The sequence below is a fragment of the Athene cunicularia genome, assembly GCF_003259725.1.
Source record: "Athene cunicularia isolate RWA chromosome Z unlocalized genomic scaffold, athCun1 chrZ_part1, whole genome shotgun sequence".
In the NCBI taxonomy this organism is placed as follows: Eukaryota; Metazoa; Chordata; class Aves; order Strigiformes; family Strigidae; genus Athene; species Athene cunicularia.
The window spans coordinates 11,640,961-11,659,346 of record NW_020799142.1 but is presented as its reverse complement, the minus strand read 5'-3'; the positions used below and the strand labels follow the sequence as shown (position 1 = coordinate 11,659,346).

General features: G+C 36.3%; 1 protein-coding gene across 3 annotated transcripts in view; it reads right to left on the bottom strand.

The window, feature by feature from the left end:
• Positions 1-18,386, bottom strand: part of TENT2 (terminal nucleotidyltransferase 2) — a 48,020-nt gene that overhangs the window by 5,603 nt on the left and 24,031 nt on the right. For all 3 annotated transcript variants that reach the window (XM_026865572.1, XM_026865573.1, XM_026865574.1), the window contains exons 11-13: positions 16,242-16,285; positions 9,272-9,408; positions 2,580-2,671 (exon numbers count right to left, since the gene is read on the bottom strand). In XM_026865572.1, coding sequence (XP_026721373.1) covers positions 2,580-2,671; positions 9,272-9,408; positions 16,242-16,285 — 273 coding nt within the window. The remainder of the gene's footprint in view (positions 1-2,579; positions 2,672-9,271; positions 9,409-16,241; positions 16,286-18,386) is intronic.

Genomic DNA, 18,386 nt, shown 5'->3' with positions numbered 1-18,386 from the left:
ATGATTTAAAAGTACAAACATGAGTCAGGTGCAGCTTAGACAGCTTCTGATCCAGTTTCCCTAAATGACTATCAATTTAATAGTCTCACAAAATTGCCATGTTTCTAGCTTTTTCAGACTATGTCTTTTTCAACAGGAGACAGTGTGATATTATCTGATACTGACAAGATTTAAACTGAAACCAGAATGGTCAGTAGAAATACAGAGTTTCTGACAGGGAATGTTCACTAACACTAGATAAAAGCAGTTTCTCTGTACCCCCATAATGGTAAAAGCTTGACAGATTTTAAACTGACAGATTTTAAAGTGTCTGAAAAGAGCATCTCTACTATATTTGTTACTCTAACAGTGGAATTACAAGTGAAAGTCTTAAGACCAACAAAAACAGAACACATTTTTTTCTTTGTATGAGTCTAAATACAGTGCTACATGCAGAATTGTGGCAACTTGCAGGCACAGACATGTAATCAACAAACATATTTTAAATACTAAAAAAACAGACTCAGTAAAACCAAGTACTGAAATTTTAGCCTGCTAACTGAAAAATCTGACAAAGAGTTAGAAACCAAAATATGTTGACATCTTTATGTAACATTTAAAAACTTACGTACTTTTTTAAACTAGTTTGGCTTAACAGCGGTTATAATAAACATAAAGCCTACTTTGAGTTGAAATAGGAAATTTAATTTTTCCCTTCCAATTCAGATGGAAAAACTTGGTATGTGAAGCTAAACCCCATTCTTAATAAAATCTTGAAGCACGTAGTGACAGGAAAGAATCAGATGTGCCACCTACAGATAATTTTGCTTAATAGTTCAAATGCAAAATGCACTCTTAAGGAAAAGTTGTATGTAATGAAATCAAGCCCATTTAAAACAAATTCTGAAGTGTCTATTTTGTACTTGGATATTCTGTTTTCCAACCTGAAAAAAACCCCAATTATTCAACCACTTTCTCATGTCAAAAATATTGAGAGCTTGAAACACACAGTCCCCCCACAACACAGATCAGCATCATGTGACAGCAGCAGACACAGCTGCCCAGCATTCCCGCCTCCCACATTCAGACCAGAGCCTTGGCAATGCTGGCAATACACTATGCCGAATCATTTCAGCCGTGCAGATACTCTAATTCTCACATTTCTCAACTCTGAGGCTGCAGAGTCAAGCGTGCAGTCGTCTTTCAGTGTTTTTTTCTGTATGACTCGTAGTTGATTTTTTCCCACCAGAAGTCAAATGAGAGGAATCCCCTCATGTGGCTTCACACTGCCACCCGTTTAATTACAGCCAAGCTGGTAAACTCTGGGCCACAGAGTAACAAACTTCACCAGCAGGTAATTATTCTCTGCACAGAGGAACACAAATGCAGGAGACTGTGTGTATACAGACATGGGTGCACTTCCACCCGCAGCAGTCCTGAGGAACGCCTGTCTAGCCACAGAACTTCTGCTTTATCCCCTTCCTCCCCTAACAAAATTTTTCTAGTCTTTAACAACCCTTTCCATACCCTTTCACTTCTGTCCAAGTTCTATTTGCTTTTATCTTGAAACTTCAACCCTTGATATCCTGATCCTAATAGCCTACATTTATTTACAGCCAGGGCTCAGGTCACCTCTGGTATTTCAAACCTTCCCTCTTCATCCCAGTGTTCCAAACCACCTACTTCTAATTCTGGTCCCATTGCACCTTGGTTGCTAATCCACAGTCCCTTGTCCAACCAGTTCCCCTTTACCTGATTCTTACTCCCATCTTATCTCTATGTGTTAACTGTTTCCAGTTATGCAGTACCTCTCAGTCCTTTTCCTGCTTTTCTCTGCATTCTCCTAACATCTCAGTCCTTCTCTTGGTCTATTAACTTCTCTTTACCCAGTGCAAGTTTCATCTCCTATTCATGCTAACTGTTTATCTTCTCCATGGAGATGCCCCACAGCAGTTGGAAGGCATCAAGAGCACATGAAGCAAGTTCCCTGTATAGTGCTATTACCCAGTTCAGCCTGCTCTAAGAAGGCCGAGACCTGCAAATCCAAAAGGTAGCCTGTGTTTACCCTCCAGTGCTGGAGGGCTTCATAGTATCTGCAGAAACTTTACATTCAGAAGCCAGACAAAAATAGTAGGCACAAGGGGATCAACATAACATAACCTAGTCACTGCTAGGTCCTGCACTTCAATAACAAAGAATATTCTTAGAGAGTAATCTGAATACGTGCCTGTTGTGTTTTTTCAGAAGTTCAATCTTGATAAAACTAATGAGTATTTTTGCAAAGCAGAAAAACACACACTACTGTCATAAAGGCCATTCCTTGACAATGCCCTAATCCCTGTTCCAAAAGTAACAGGGCAATGAATGCTCTTGAAGAAAAGGTCAGGAGAACTATTTTTAAACACTACAGAACTTAAAGCTTCCTTCTCAAATGTTTATGGTGGGACTGTTTCCAAAACTATTTATATTAGTTAAACTTAATTTACTACATAAATATATTACATGTGTGCGTTATTAAAACACAAACAAGGTAAAGTCTAACTGATAGATTTATGTAGTGTCTTAACAGGTAAAAATGACAATGCAGCTTTACATTTTACCTTCTATACAAATGAATTTGTTTCTCCACTCAATACTATCAGGTCTTGGAACAGCTTTGGCCTCACGAACAGAAATCATTTTATGGCTCCAACTAGGGAAAAAGAAAACAATTCAGAGAACTTTTAACTCTTGACTCTAAATTAGTAATACCAGTTTACATTGCTATGTCATAAGCCTGAATAACACAGTACTTTATCAATAATTTAGTGCAACAGTCCGAAATTCATAATTCACCATATAAGAATAAGGAATGATGGGTAGAAAACAAAAACAATTTCCCATAAACAGAAGTTTATTTACAAAAACATCCACAAAGCACAGACATCCATGAGTAACATATACATGACAATAATTTTTTTCATAAAACAATGTCAAATTGAATACAGACACTTCTAGGTTCAAAAGAAATTATAGCTTCAAATCTATCTTTCAGAATGTTCTGAGGGGAGAAAAGGAACATAAGGAGTTTAGGTGCACATGAAGTTACATACTGCATCCCATAAAAAAAGAACTCAACAGTATAAAGATATATAAAGATAGCTTGCTTACAGGCCAGCTTTCCTGATGCAAGAAAAGTATTCTTAGAAAGCACTAACACTGTGTATGATGAATTTTAGATCCCATACAGGTGCAACAACAGAGCAACAATTTAAGTACACATCTGAAGATATTCTACTGCTTTTTGCACATTTTTACAACAAAGCCATAGGAAATGATCACACTGAAAGAGGAACAGCAGGCGGTTTACAGGACAATCTTTATGATGGGCCAAGCATCTTTATGATGCTTGACACAACAATATGCCAAGTGTAATGGAAGCCAAAGCAATCACTTGCAGTTTTATTTTCTTATCTATCCAGCCAGTTTTCAGCTGCTCTTAACTAAACTAAACAATAAACTACCTTATCAGTGAAACACCTGGATCACCAACAATGCATCACCATATGCTCTGACAAAATGGGGCTTAGAGATAGCTGGGTAGCATGCTGCTAGATGTACTGGTGTTATGTACACCTGACGTTATCTCCTTACTGAATCAATCTTTTGACATAACACAGAGAGAGGAGCTTGGCTGGGTGCAACAACCACGTGCAGTAAATCTGTAAATATCAACTGTAAATCAAAATACAGTCAAATTCATCAGTTAAATCTGGAAGAACTCTGTACTCTCTAGGTCACAGGTCAACTGTCATAACTCCATTAAGTTGTTAGAGATAAAACAGTTCAGACCAGCTAAAAATCCATGCCTGTAATTCCTCAAATTATCTTGGATACAACAATCATGATTAAAATCACTTATGAAAGTCAGCTGTCTGAATAACTGTACTTCCACAGAACATGTACATTATTCTTCTATTTAAGAGTATGAATAGGGCCTGTTTCAAAAAGGTGCATGACACAGCATATAAAGCATAGTTTAGGATACCTCAGATTACTTATTCACCCACTGCACCATTTCTCTTGATATATTCTTTAGAAAAATAGTACAGGTGATAATTTCTAGCATTCTATGCAAACTAAAGCTTTTGTTCTAACCCATCACTCTCCCTCTCCTTAATTCCCACAATAGATTACTACTACAACAATTGCAGATATTATGAAGCATCAAATACCTTCCTATCATGTCTTTTTAACAAACTACCATCAACACAAGCTTAACAAGAAATTCAGATTAATTGCTCATTAAAAAACCCCAAACACAAAAAAAGACAAAAGAGAAAAAGCATCTGACTAGAGCATCAAAGAAGTTGAAACTGCAGCTCCAGAATATTGGTCATAAGCAGAAGCTGACAGTTTAATTCTTCTGCTTTTCTAAAAGTTTATTTAAAAATCAGAGGTCTAAGATGGGGGAGAAGTGGCAAGTCAGGCAATAAAGTATTTGATCTGTGTTTGGTTAAACCAGGCTGCATTGTTTCACTTCAAACATATAATTCTTCTCTTGACTTTTTCTCTAGGTTATACTTGGCTTGATTCCTCAACAAAAAAATAAATGCATTTATAATATACTGATTTACCAAAAAAGCAACAAAAAAGTGACATTTATAGCTATTTTAAAATCTTTTTATTTAAACTTGATAACAACTACTTTATCTAATAGTCTCATTAAACCTTCACTAACCCTGCCTTGGCACCAAAATCAGCCTGAAATAGAAATGAATTAGCAACAGCAAATTATTCATGTATCAATTTTAACAATTTTGGCTTGCACACAAGAACATCATTATTACCAACACAAAGCAAATACTCTCTGCATACACACTTTCAGTTCATAAGTTAACAACAATCATTTAAACAGTTACTTCAGTTATCAGTTACTTCTGGTGTCACTGACCACATTAGGTATGTGCTGCTCATGGAGAAGGTTTGAAAGAAAAAGACCATGTGTAAGTGTGTATAAATACACTACAAATAGATTTAAAAGCATGTTTTCCAGACTGTTCTTGTAAGCCAAAGCCACTTGCATAAACACATGAAGACGGGTACAAACTGTAAGCATATTTAATTCAAGATATTATTAAAAAATGATCCCTTTATTAGCTGACCAGTTCTACCCTGAAGAGAGCTGTGAGCAACTGTATTTTATTTTTTGTCACAATAATGTAACCAATCTTTTATCATGTCCACCAACTGCTCCATAACTTGAAACACTAAATTTAAGAGAAGTACAGCCACGAAGGACAATCTCTAGGTTCCCTAGCAGTAACTTCAGAGGAGCAAGGCCTTTGTAAACAGCTAGCCAAGTGAAAACCTGCTGCCTTCACTCACAGCTGCAGAAATGAAATCAGACACTCTCGTCAGAGGGCCTGATAAACATGGACCAGTTTCCAAATACTTTCTTTTAAGAACACCTCCATACATTTTTTACTTGGTCATACTCGCTGCGTGATCAGCTGACCTTTGATAGTTTGAAATACTTAAAATGGAGTTTCAGCATACTTTTAGCCAGCTGTATCATGAAAGACATTATGCAGACTTCAACCTTTATGGCAAGCTAATTATATAACCATGTCAGCAAATCAAGCTTTGCCATACGTAGTGTGTATGTTCAATATATGCAGCAGTTTCCAAATCACATTTCTGGTAAATTATGAAGAAGAAAAATTACTTCTTATGGACGCACCAAAAACCCTAGAGCAGGACTATGGAATGGGCTCTGTATAAATACATGGTAATCAGCAGTTTTCTGAAACCGCTTTTTCTAAATAAACGAAGCAGATTAAAAGCATAAGGGGGAAAAAAACCACAGCACAAGCTGATGAACATTAATGGCTGCACAGCATGCAAGGCTCCTGTTTCTTCCTCTCTGCCCTACTCTTTGGGCCCCTCATGCCCTTAAACTACATCAAGTGAAATAAAATATAGATTTTAACTGAAATGCCACCTGGCCTTCGCTAGACTGAGGGTGAAGTTTAAAACGATGTATATCCATCTTCCCTTCATCTTCCTGACCAATGCATGTAAACCAGTTGATCAGTTAGGAATTACAGCAGGTGGAATCAATGACTCATTCTGTCCAAAATGATTATCTTCATACATGATCTGATCATTCTTGACTGCATGCTGTTCTTTCAGTAAAACAGATCCTGTATATTAAGCCTGGGAATATTGTGTCCTACTCCACAGACAGTGATCTACAAAAGTCACTTCTATGAAAGCTGAAGTAGTGTTCTCTATAGTAATCTTTTCATCAAACATGTCACAGTTCAACAGTGAAAGCTCACTGGTCATTTAAATGTTACCTAACTTAATAGTCACAGTATCTGAAATACAATCTTAAAGTTTCTGGGCATAAAACCACTAGTAAATATTTTAGAGGGAAAGCAAACACTGAAAAAAAATACCAATTACAGCAATGAAAATATTCAACACATTCAGTTCTTCCATGAAAGGCAGACATAACAGAGCCCTGCGTTGTATGTATTTAACTCTTACCGTCATTTCCACCTAAAACATTGTTTCCATCAGCAACCTCAAAGATAAGTTAACAGATAACATCAGTAGCATGACACTGTACTTGTTCTCACTGGCTGGCTATCACACACACACAAAATGTTTAAACACGATGTTCTGCCTGACTTTTCTCGGACACGGACATTAATTTGGGTTTCTCTTCTCCAGCCAGTTACCAAGTTTTATGAAACTATAGGGAATTTTAGTATCTTTGAGACACACCCTGCTCATTTCAAACAGGATTTACAGTTGTCAGGGATACATAGATGGTTAAGTAAACAATACACCAGACTAAGTTTTATTTCCCTAGCAGAAAGAGTTAAAAACAATGTAGGCTGCTGCATTAGGCATGTCATTTCCTAATACAACTTCTCAGCTATGAAACATTTTCAACACAGGAATTCTAACTGCTATTTTTTTACAGGTTTTTGTTTTGTTTTAAACAGAATATTGCCAGTCAAATGTTTAAATACTTAACAGGTACTCAACATGGAAAAAAACAAGCTTGATATTCTTTGTTTGGTTGATTTAAAAAAAAAATTAAATCTTTTCTTCCCTTGACCTCAGCAACTATCCTATTTTCATTGTTCACTTTTCAAGCTGTTTTAACCAGAAGCTCCCCTATGCTTCTATGATTAACATTTTTTCCTCATTTGTTATCATGAAAAATAATATTCAGAGATTATCATCAATTTCAGTACTGATATCGCAGCATTTTTAGTCTTCATACTTCTTAGTATATCCTGCATGTCTAAGAGCAAACAAAAAAGTGTATTCCTGGACCAGCTACTGACACAAATCTGCTCTTGACTATGCTGACAAGCACCTAAACCAGTAAAGTCAAATTAGGTATTTTTCCTGCACTTGGACAAGATCATCTCTGCTAGTTTGCACAGGCAAACCAGAAACTTCTTTCGTAGTGAAAAAGATATTTACTTTCATATATGAGAAGATTCGCAGTTCGTGATACAGACAAGTAGTAAAGGATGCATCTAGTGTTCCACATAAATTTGGAACTTGAGGATATTCTCTATCAGTGGTTTCTAATTTACTTGTTTAGCAAACAGCACTTTGTCAGCTGAAAAGACAGGCACTCAGGAGAAATTTTTAGGACAAAAGACCATCCCCCTATCTGCACAGATCATTGAAGGAAAAACCCTTATGAGAAAATCTCTCAGAATCAGGCTTAAGCATGCCCAAAGTGCAATTAGTTCATGAATTGCACAGACCATATGGACTTAGCTTATGGTTTTACATCTGGTGCACACCCCTGTGATGTTTTCTTTTACAGATTTCATGATTGTTCACTTCTTATATTGAAGTAAATATGAACACTTCAAAAATTAGGCACTTTGTAAATTTTTGTCCTGGTTTAAACCTGGCCAGCAGCCAAACATCATGCAGCTGTTCACTCACCCTCCCCTGTCCAAGGGGTGGGGGAAACAATTGGAGGGGTAAAGGTAACAAGTTGAGATAAAAACAGTTTATTAATTCAAATAAAACTAAAATAATTACAATAATAATAGAATATACAAATGAGTGACACACAGTGCAATTGCTTACAACTTACCTACCAATGCCCAGATCTTTCCTGACTAGCAGTCCCAGAGAAGAGGAAAAAACCCTGCAACTGCAATCTTGGGAGAGTGAGCTTCCCTGCCACCTCTCATCTATACACTGAGCAGGACATTGTATGATATGGAGTATTCCTTTGCTCAGTTTGGGTCTGGTGCTCCAGCTCTGCTCCCTCCCAGCTTCTTGTGCACCTGCACACTAGCTGGGCACTGGGAGTTGAAAAGTCCTTGATCTCTTAGCAACAACTAAAAACTTCAGTGTATTATCAACATTCTTCTCCTACCAAATCCCTGCTGAAACCAAAACATAGCACTATTCTAGCCACAGAGAAAAAGCTCTATCCCAGCTCAAACCAGAACAACAGTGCTCTTTCTAGGAAATGAGTATCATGCACATACATAGGACAGCAACACGTATGAACCAACTGCCTCAGAAACAACTTCTTTAGATCTTTAAGCTGAGTGAAATACAACCATTTGATATTTATATGGACACTCAAATTTTTTTAAGAAATTCAGGTGATAATTTGGCAAAATGTTGGCAACCTACAGCTTTCTCAGATGCCCTCACAACTTTAATTCCTCCTCTCTTCTACAAGAAAGTACAAGATGCCGAATTTAAACTCTCATTCTAGCAAACCAACAAGGCTAGTGAACCAACTATATATGGGAGAATTCTTCCCTAGGTGTGGCCTATATTGATCTATATTATAGTCAAAGTAAGGTGCTACCTGGTCAGTTACCTCCACTGACTCAGGGAGACAGAAGACAAGCAGACCTATTAAGGTCCAAGTAATTCTTATCACAATCAATACCTTAAACAACAACTAAGAATTACAGATCTTTCTCACACATAGATAGGCAGATTTAAAATAGTAATATAACAAACCCCATGTATTTTTAAATGACTTTTAAAAGACAAAGCTCTCTGATATCTGGCAGTTACTTTACACAATAGGATGCCTAGCTAAGCAAAATATGTCAAATGCTCTTCATGAGCATTCCTGCTGTCCTTTCGTCTTTTCACTCATTTCCTCTCTGTCAGTTACCACTCCTGCATTAATGCCAATCTTTCTCTTCAAGGATTATAACATGTTGCTATATTGAAGAGAAGGAATCAAAGTTTTGCATATTCTAAAACAATAAGATGTGAGTTTTTTACTTACTCAAATTCTGTGGCATAATATTTGAAGAAGCCTATTAGTAAATCTCCAAGGCTTGATCCATTTTTTGAGAAGTGAGGAGGAATGGTACATACAGCTTGATGAACAAGATGCAACTGCAAAGTAGGATCAAAATATTCCTGTCAAAATAAAATCAGAGAGTATATATATATATATATATCTATATATATCTATATATACACACACACACACACAGTGCCTTAACCTAGGTGCATATATCTTTCCATAATAAAAAAGCTGCCTACCATTTGTTTATTAGAACTTCAAGGACAACTTACAAGCAAAAAACTATTTCTCTTGTGCTCCTCTGTTGGATACTAGTTACTCCTCCTGAATTCACGTAGAATCATCTTGCACAGGAAGGAGTGTCTGAGACCATCCCTTGCCTTCTCTTTGCGACAGAATTTCAACATGGAAGAATCTCTGAACTGGACTTGCATGTACATGCTAGTGAAACCACATGAGCAGAAGCTGAGTAAGGTAGCCTTCACTGAGCTGGCTGTAGTTGACCTGAGACAGGGCAGGTCAAGCTAATGCATTCATCACCATGTTCCCATAACTGTGGTGCAGAAACAAACCAAAAAGGCGGCCTGAATTATTTTTGCCACAACACAAAAATTAAAACTGCATCTGAAACCCACTGGCTCTAAGATGAACCTGCATCCTCCCACATAATGAGTTCAAAGACTGCAGCAGCATTGCCTCTATCTAACCTCTATGAAAGAATTAAAACCAAAAAATTATATAAAAACCTGAACACATAAAACACAGCATTTAAGTTGAAGTATGCTTTTTGGGGTGGGGTGTGTGGGATGTGGGGGTATAGAAAAAGTCAGTCACTACTGCCAGCTTAAAAAGGAATCTACACAAGACTAAATTAACATGGTTTTAGATCTGCTATACTGTTTGTGTGTCCACTGCATCCTTTAGGTTCTTTTCAGAGACTGGGGTACATGAAGAATGTATCTTCTCTACCTAGAGAAACAGTTTAAAACCCTGTAATACCAGGATACTATATTTTACAGCAGTGTTACGTATTTTAAGGAAAACGAACCCAAGATACACAAGAGCAAGCTTTACATTCACAGGAAGAAATACATCTATGTAAATTTAGGGACCTATTAAGACATAACTGTATCTTCCCTTCCACTCCTTTGTTATTTTAAACACTAGTATCAGGCATGACTCAAACTTTATAGTACTAGAATATTACTGAAAGCACCATACACTGTAATACTGCTTCCACGTTCACAGCTGGCAGTGCTTCCTCTGAGAAAAATACGGTTAGCAATCAAACCAGAGGACTGAAAAGTTTGGGACTCCCATTCTCTGTTGCCACTTACAGCAAAACTTCTTGGAGCCCTCACCAACACCTTCTGGGGAAAAAAGACCATTCCTCCAACTATGAAAATTTCAAGTCTTGTTCTCACATGATGTAACTTGGCATATAAAATATTAGTAGAGCTCAGAATTTAACAGTTTACAATCCAAAAGAACACAACAGAAACATGGAAACACACCGACATAAAAAGCAGATATGGAGCATATAAAGGAAAACAGTTGTTCCTATGTTATACAGTAGAGACAGTTTTGAGCCTAAAGTTAATCAAACAGGTACTACAGTTGAAGTCACTCTTTGCCCATTCCAAAGTTGTGGAAGAATCACAACAAATGAATTTAGTATTAGTAGTATAACAGCTCATAAGGAAATGGACACAGAAGGAAAAAAGGAATGAGAACAAAGGCTGCTGACCTCCAAACAATACAAAACAGAAATGCAATGAAATTACAACAACAGATGTCTTAAAACTAGTAAGTAAATGTTTGGAGGCAGTAGACAGTTTTGGAAAGGAGAACAAGATAATTTTTTTTAATGCCTTGAATGTTCAAATGCCTAAGAACTTCTCAACTGCAAAAAAAAAAATAAATCTGCCATTACAGTGAGGTTGGCATCCTGTGCAGTTAAAAAGTTAACTTTATTTACTATTCCGAAAAATAATATCCCAATCTATTTTTGTTAGCACTACTACAAGTGTAGAGACATTGCTGCTTCTTATCAATCTTGACCTTAAGTAATTTATTTACATTTTATATATTGATCACAATTAATTAATTTTGTTAGTGTTTGTACATAATTTGAACAAGAAAAAATAAACCAACAGTTATCCTAATAGCAAAAGACAATATATCAAATATAGTTGTAAATAAAACTTATGGCACAAAAGGAAGATACATGTGTGCCTGTGTACGTATGCATACATCCAGAAAAAACAAAAGAGCAAAAGGGTATCACATACAACTTTATCCAAAGATATTTTTTCAGTGAGATTTGTTAGCAGTTAATAAAATATTGTTACAAACCCTTGAACAGTTTTAAAATCACAAATCTGTATTTTGAAAAGGTTGATTATGATATAAGCATAATCCAGATGAAAGTATTTTTCAGGATATTTAGTTTGTCTGTTTCTTCAGCAACAGTGATAAAATTGAAAGACTCCTCATTTGAGGAGCAGGATACGTACCACATTCTAGAGGTTCCCACCCATGGCAGAAGAGATAGAGTTCCTAACTTGCATTAGAACGCAATTTTTGAAATCTTCATCTAGTAACTAAAATCAGAACCCTTCAATTCTGCAATCTAAAATGATGATTTTTTTTTTTCCAAAAGCAAGTTGAATTTCATGAAACTTGCAGCCCAAGATTTATCATGTATATTAAGTACACCTGCCCTGCAAAGGCCAGGCAATTTAAAGTTTTCCTTACTCAGAAAGGCATTTGCCTTCAAAAAATAAATGCGTATTATTCAAGTGCTGTATTACAAATGCGATCTATAGCAGCTAATAATTAAAAACCCCAACCACCTAGCTTGAGACACACATATAAATAATTTGTGTCTCCACTTGCTTTAGTGGTTATACCACTACAAAAATGACTCTTAAAAAGACAATTAAGTATTACAAAATAGAAAGCATGACTGAAACTACTTTTCTGGAAGATTTTTTTTTTTTTTTTTACACTAATAAAGCAAACTGTCAATCACTGCAAGCTGCTGATCAGCACATGCAGAAGGTAGAAGAAAGTGTTAAATCTTTCTGAAACACAGAAAATTTATGGAAGAAATTACTATTACCAGATTAGAAAGTTTTACATGTAAAACCAAAGTGATTATTATTTAAAACTGGGTATGGGAAAGATTTAAAACTTCTGTGAAGATATACCAATATCCAACATACCAATAACCAACAATGTCATTTCCCTAAAGTCAGTTTTTAACAGAGCAATCACTCAGTGTCCAGTGAACAAGACATCAGACGAGCCATAGGATACATTGGCTCATTTTTCTGCTTTGCCACACACAGCCTATGAAAATCCTTGACCCTCAATCTGACTCCATCCACCTACTGTAAAACAAGGGTAACAGTACCCTTCTTCCTGCCAGAGGGACTCAGTGAGGAAGTAGATAAACAGAACATGGTACAGTTTATAGATTCTGCACATAAGGGAGGTTGGTAATAAAACACAGTTACAAAGCATCCTTCAAACTAGCTTAATTACAAGTAGGCTTTCCCTGTAAGCTTTTTCTTTTTAAACTTGCTTTAGAAGGCAAAAAAATGCAGCTTCTTTTAAAACTAGTCCCTAATTTGCTTGCTCTGTCTTTACCTTATGCCATCTTAAAAAATGGAAAAGAAATTCAGGATCTGATTGAGCCACAAATATAAATGAGCCATCCATTATTTCAAAATACCCCAGAAAAGGGGACCCTAAAGTATTTTTTTCCTTTTTTTACTAGATCACTAATCTTTGCTTTGGTTGATTTCTCAAGGAAACACTAGTATTCAGCAACATGCTTCATGTTAAAGCTACATAATGCTTACCCATATTTTCATTACATATTACACACTGGAAAAGAACACAAACATACCTCAGAAAACTCTTTACATTTTAATATCTTGATGCATAACGAGTTTAACTCTGATTGTACAAGATCCTTCCTTCAAAAAAGTTTACAGTGGTAACATCATAGTATCTTGCCATTTTGGATACGTATCTATATTCACACACATAAAATACCCTTTGGCAGTCTTACAACTGAACATTTAACTAATGTTTATACTTCTAAAAAGTGCAACTCAAGAAGTGAAGTAAATTGTGTCTGTCCAAGGACTGACTCCTGTGCATGAAGAAGCTACAGTAAGCACTATCCCACCTTCTGCACCACCCTTTGCAAGCTATGACTGCTTGTGAAGCTGAGGTAGCAGAAACAAAAACAAGCTCATGCTAGAGTCCACGAAGTCCACAATCTGGAGAACTATGTGGAGACCCGCGCCCATCTGGATTTAAGCTAATATGCCAGGCTGCTCTAGAACATTGGAGATGCAGGCACATGTACCCTTCTGAATCCCAGTTGCAGCAATCTTCACCTCTGGCAAACACACAGGCAAAACAAACAGAAGCCATAACGGCCTCAGCCACCACAGGTTCTCCAGAGCTCATCTGTAAAAGTCCTGACTTCGAGGCAAGTTCTACATAAACTTCAAAAATCAATCAACATATTTTGTGGGCTACTCTCACTCACCCCATCTGGCTCAGAGCTGGGGGGTGGGCAGGAAGCCCCAGAATCCAACCTGACATCTTGTAAGGTCTAGTACTCCCTCTAAACTAGCATTTGCAAACCACATCAGCTTGGTGCCAGCTGGAGACTCCACCATGGCAACAGAATGCACAGGTCGGCAGATATGGTGGATTTCCAGGACTTCTCACCCTTCACATCTGCAGTAAAGATATACTGAGTCACAGAATCTGTCTTTTATTCCTCACTCAACATATGCATGTCTCCTTTACATGGCATGTACAATTTAAAACAAGCAGTTTCCATCAAAGCATAAAAATATTTTTGGGCTGCAGAAAGAGGTGCAGATTTGATTTTGAAAAATTGTAGGTAGGGTGGTTTGTTTCAGAAGGGGAGAAGCAGTATTTATGTGTAGTATTAGGATGGAGACACAGCTCTGACCAGCTACAGCCACAAGAAAAACACTGTTTCTTTCAATACTGGCATCTGCCCATGCTTCATAATTATTGCTGCAAGCTACAAGACCAGAATTGTTTTGGTGTATTGCTCATTTCCGTTTTAAATTTCTTTGCAATTTCAGTATTCAGAAACTATAAGTTTCACAATTTTTAAAAAAGTTATTTACATTCCTAATGGAGACAGTAGACCAAAATATATTTGCAAATTTAGTGTATTTTAAAATCTTAACCCATAGTTTTGATTTGGTTTTACAGTAAGCATGTATAAAGTATTATTTTTGTTTTATTAGCAATCCAAGAATATTTAGTCCATCCTCCAAAGGCAAGCTAACTAACAACACCATAGAAAAACAATTACACTGAAACAGGCTAAAAAAAATGACATTCCTACAGCAGTATTCTAGAAACACAGGAACCTGCAAGTGATTTACCACTTTCATACAACAAAAGGTAACTTTGTATTTAGTACAAATTCATTAGGTTTTTCAGCTTACTATATTGTACACTTTTTCTTCAATCATTTAAGCCATTAGTATGTGTGTAACGCTCTGAAGGCCTTTACACAGTTTGAACACTACAATATAAATGTTTGCATCATTATTCAAAGGAGTCAAAAGTTACCAGTTCTTACAGCTGTTTTCTTTAAATTACATGCTACTCAAAACTTAAAATACTACAGCATGTGAGCTTTAAAACAAACATAACTAGCAAATTTAGGAATTCAAAAAATCCATCAGATAAAGCTAATCGTACAATAAATGAAAAACAGCTTCGGATGCTTTTGAGCACTAACTTGAATAGACAGATATTTGAAGAAATCTGAAGGACTTCGAAGAAATTAGAAGGTATGCTGTACAGTAAAAAATAAGAGTAAAAAATACAGACCATACAAATTTAGCACAGGTATCCCTAAGCATGTTTACAAAACAGCAATAGAACTGCAGCGTACTATAGCTCAAAGCTATTCTTCTGCATCTTGATTATTCTAATGAGTCAAAATGGCTAACACCACAGTATTTTCTCCCTGATTGGCAGTACCATCAAATATTCCCCTTCCAACATTATGGGAAAAAAATGCAAAAGAATAAGTGGTTTTCTGATACCACCTCAGCACAATTATCAGTAACACTAAAAAAAACACCAAAACCCTAGATAGGGACACCAAACTGTGGCAACTATGAATAATGAGAAATTTTAAAAGTGACACATGAGAGGAAGGTAAGAAGGAGGGAATTGAGGAGTTTCTGTAAACAAGTTATACTGTAGAACTATTTAGCCACAGCTCTTTTGTCCCCAGATGAGTATTTAGGAGGGCAGCTCTTACTTCTAGGTAATCTTCCTTTGATTAAGTATCACTAATTACAGTCCTAATGCTGCTGAGAATCAAAAGAGTTCTCTGGAAATCGGCAGTATGATCTGGACAACAGATAACAGCTAAGTCCCCAAAAGATGTTTTCTTGTTGGACTGAAATCCAATTTTATGAGGTCTCAGAAGTCTCCATAGTTAACATGTATCATTCACCCTCTGCACCCAGAAATACCAGGCAACTCAACATCTGTGGGAAGGTACAAAATTCTGAAACAGTACAGTTGGATAGAAAAAAACACTACTTAACATATTAAGAGATAAGAATCATAAAGTCACAGATGACAGGGATATTTTTAGGCCAGCATAAAGAGATTTAAGTCAGCAGTTCTCATTAGTGCTCTTTTCCAGCTGTGTGAAATTTCATATATAACAGACTATTTCCACTAAAATGATCAAAAGCAACAAATAACATTTTTCATGCTTATGTTTAGTGTATCAACAACAAGTCTTACAGACTGTGTTTAACTTAATCCATTAAAGATTATTTAAGAATTCATGTATTTTAGATAAGTAGCTTCATACACATATATGATGTAATAAATAAGAAACACTTACTGGGTAATATTTTTGAAGTGATGGAAGGATGGGTTCAGGTAGGGCTATAAAAAAAAAGTTTAAAGTTGCTGTGATTCATGTAATTCACAGGAAACAACATCATATCAACTACACCAAAATGTTGGACTGAAATTTCATTTTAAAAACACTCATCAAGAACTTCACTTGCATCTATTATGTAAAAAAAGTTATTCAGCAAATCTTTCTATTACTGCATTTTGTATATAGCAGTATAAGGAGTTAATTCAGCTAAGGGAAGCTGTTACTAAGTACTACTTGTAGAAGACATGAAAAATTCTACAGCAGCTGGGTACAACTTCACTTTACAAAGTCATGTTAATTATGGCTATAAGAAACACATCTAGATTCCCTAAAGGAAAAATCAGAGCTTCACTCTTTTTTTTCCTACATCTAAAATAATGATTCTATCACAGCATGGGAAGTCTCAAGATACTGCAAGAGTACAAATTCTTCAGCTGCAAAGTGTTACATACTGAGTAAGTAACCAAAAGTAACTTAAAGTGGCCAACACATTTATAGGCATTGCTAGCAAAATCCCCATAAAATACATAAACACAGCCTAATGCTGTTAGCTAATCTACTAAAAAACAGATTATAAAGATTATAGACATTAACACACAAAAAGCACTAAACAATTAAAACTTTTATGGAAGTCTCTGATGGGAAGAGCATCTATTGCACAATACAAATAGGGGAAAAACTTATGAGGTTAGGTAGTCCTACAGATAGAAAAAATCCTAAAGTATTCACATCTCACTCAAGCCTTAGAGCAGCTACAGAACTGTTAAAGCATTCCTCATACTAAGGCTTTAATATCACGTCTTCAGCATGGTTGGTTTTTTTTTAAACAATTGGTCTGCATCATTCTCTAGGGAGAGTGATCATTAAGTTGACCACAAAGGACTCTGAGCTGGGACTTAATTCACACTTCAGACAAGGTCTCACAGGGGAAGGCTTGTTACAGAATCCTTTTTCCACAGAGACTAAGAATCAGAACAGCAGAATTCTCAGAACATGCTTGAGGTATCTTCAAAGAGTATGCTGTATTAACTAGCAGGACTGCTAAGAATATGATCACAGCTGCTCTAACAATACTTTTATTTTGTTTGTGGGTGTTTAGAAATATGCAAGAGCATCTTATTTCTGTAACATCTTGGATAATTTCCAGTTCTCTGCCACAGTAAAATAAAAGGCAACAAAACCTGAGCAATACAAGCAATCAAGGTATTTTATATGGGTCTGTATGCTACACTAAGAGGATGGAGCTAAGGGGAAAAGTTATCACTTACCACCAGCATTTGCCACATGACTTTACCTTTTTTTAACTATACAAGATAGTTGGACCTGTCACCTGTAGGAAAGTTCATGTACAAGACACTGATGTACCTACAAAATAAACTCAAGCCACACTAACCTTAGGTCCAAAGGCATCTACATAAGTACATGGAAACGTATTAAGTAGTAAAGAAATTTATCCAGTGAAGACAGGGACACTATTTACTGCAAAAGAAAACTTTAAATTTTTTTCCCTCCCCAGTAACATAAACAAAACCTCTACTGGAAATTCTATGACTAAGACAAGCTACTTTCAGTAGCATCACATGCATCTGGCAGAAATGGAAAAAAGTTCAAATTTGCATTAATAAAACATCAGAATCTAAACAGCTGGTGCTAGATATGTGCCCAGAACCACACTTCAGACTTTTTTAGCAGAAAAGGCTGATGCAGCACAGGCAAAAGGCTCCTTTTCTGTCTGTGGACTGCTGATCCTTCTTAGGCAGCAGACTGATCAGTTTTTCATTAAAATACTTATTTGAACTTTTTTTTACCCTTCTCTAGACAGCTGTGCCACAGATGACTACAGTAAATACTCTCCTGCTTTGCAGAGTTGTTACATTCTGGTAAGCCTACATATTTATATTTACTTGTAACTCCTACTCCCTTCCCTCTTGTGAATTACTTTTATGCAAAGCTTAATAGTTGGCTATGACTGCACACAGCACCCAATACAAGTCTCTACAGTGACTGTGATACAATGAGAATATATTTGAAGAATTTTCAAGTGAAAAGGCCTGTTCCATTAAAAGTGTAACACTAGTTATCATGCTTATAAAGTCACTGTTA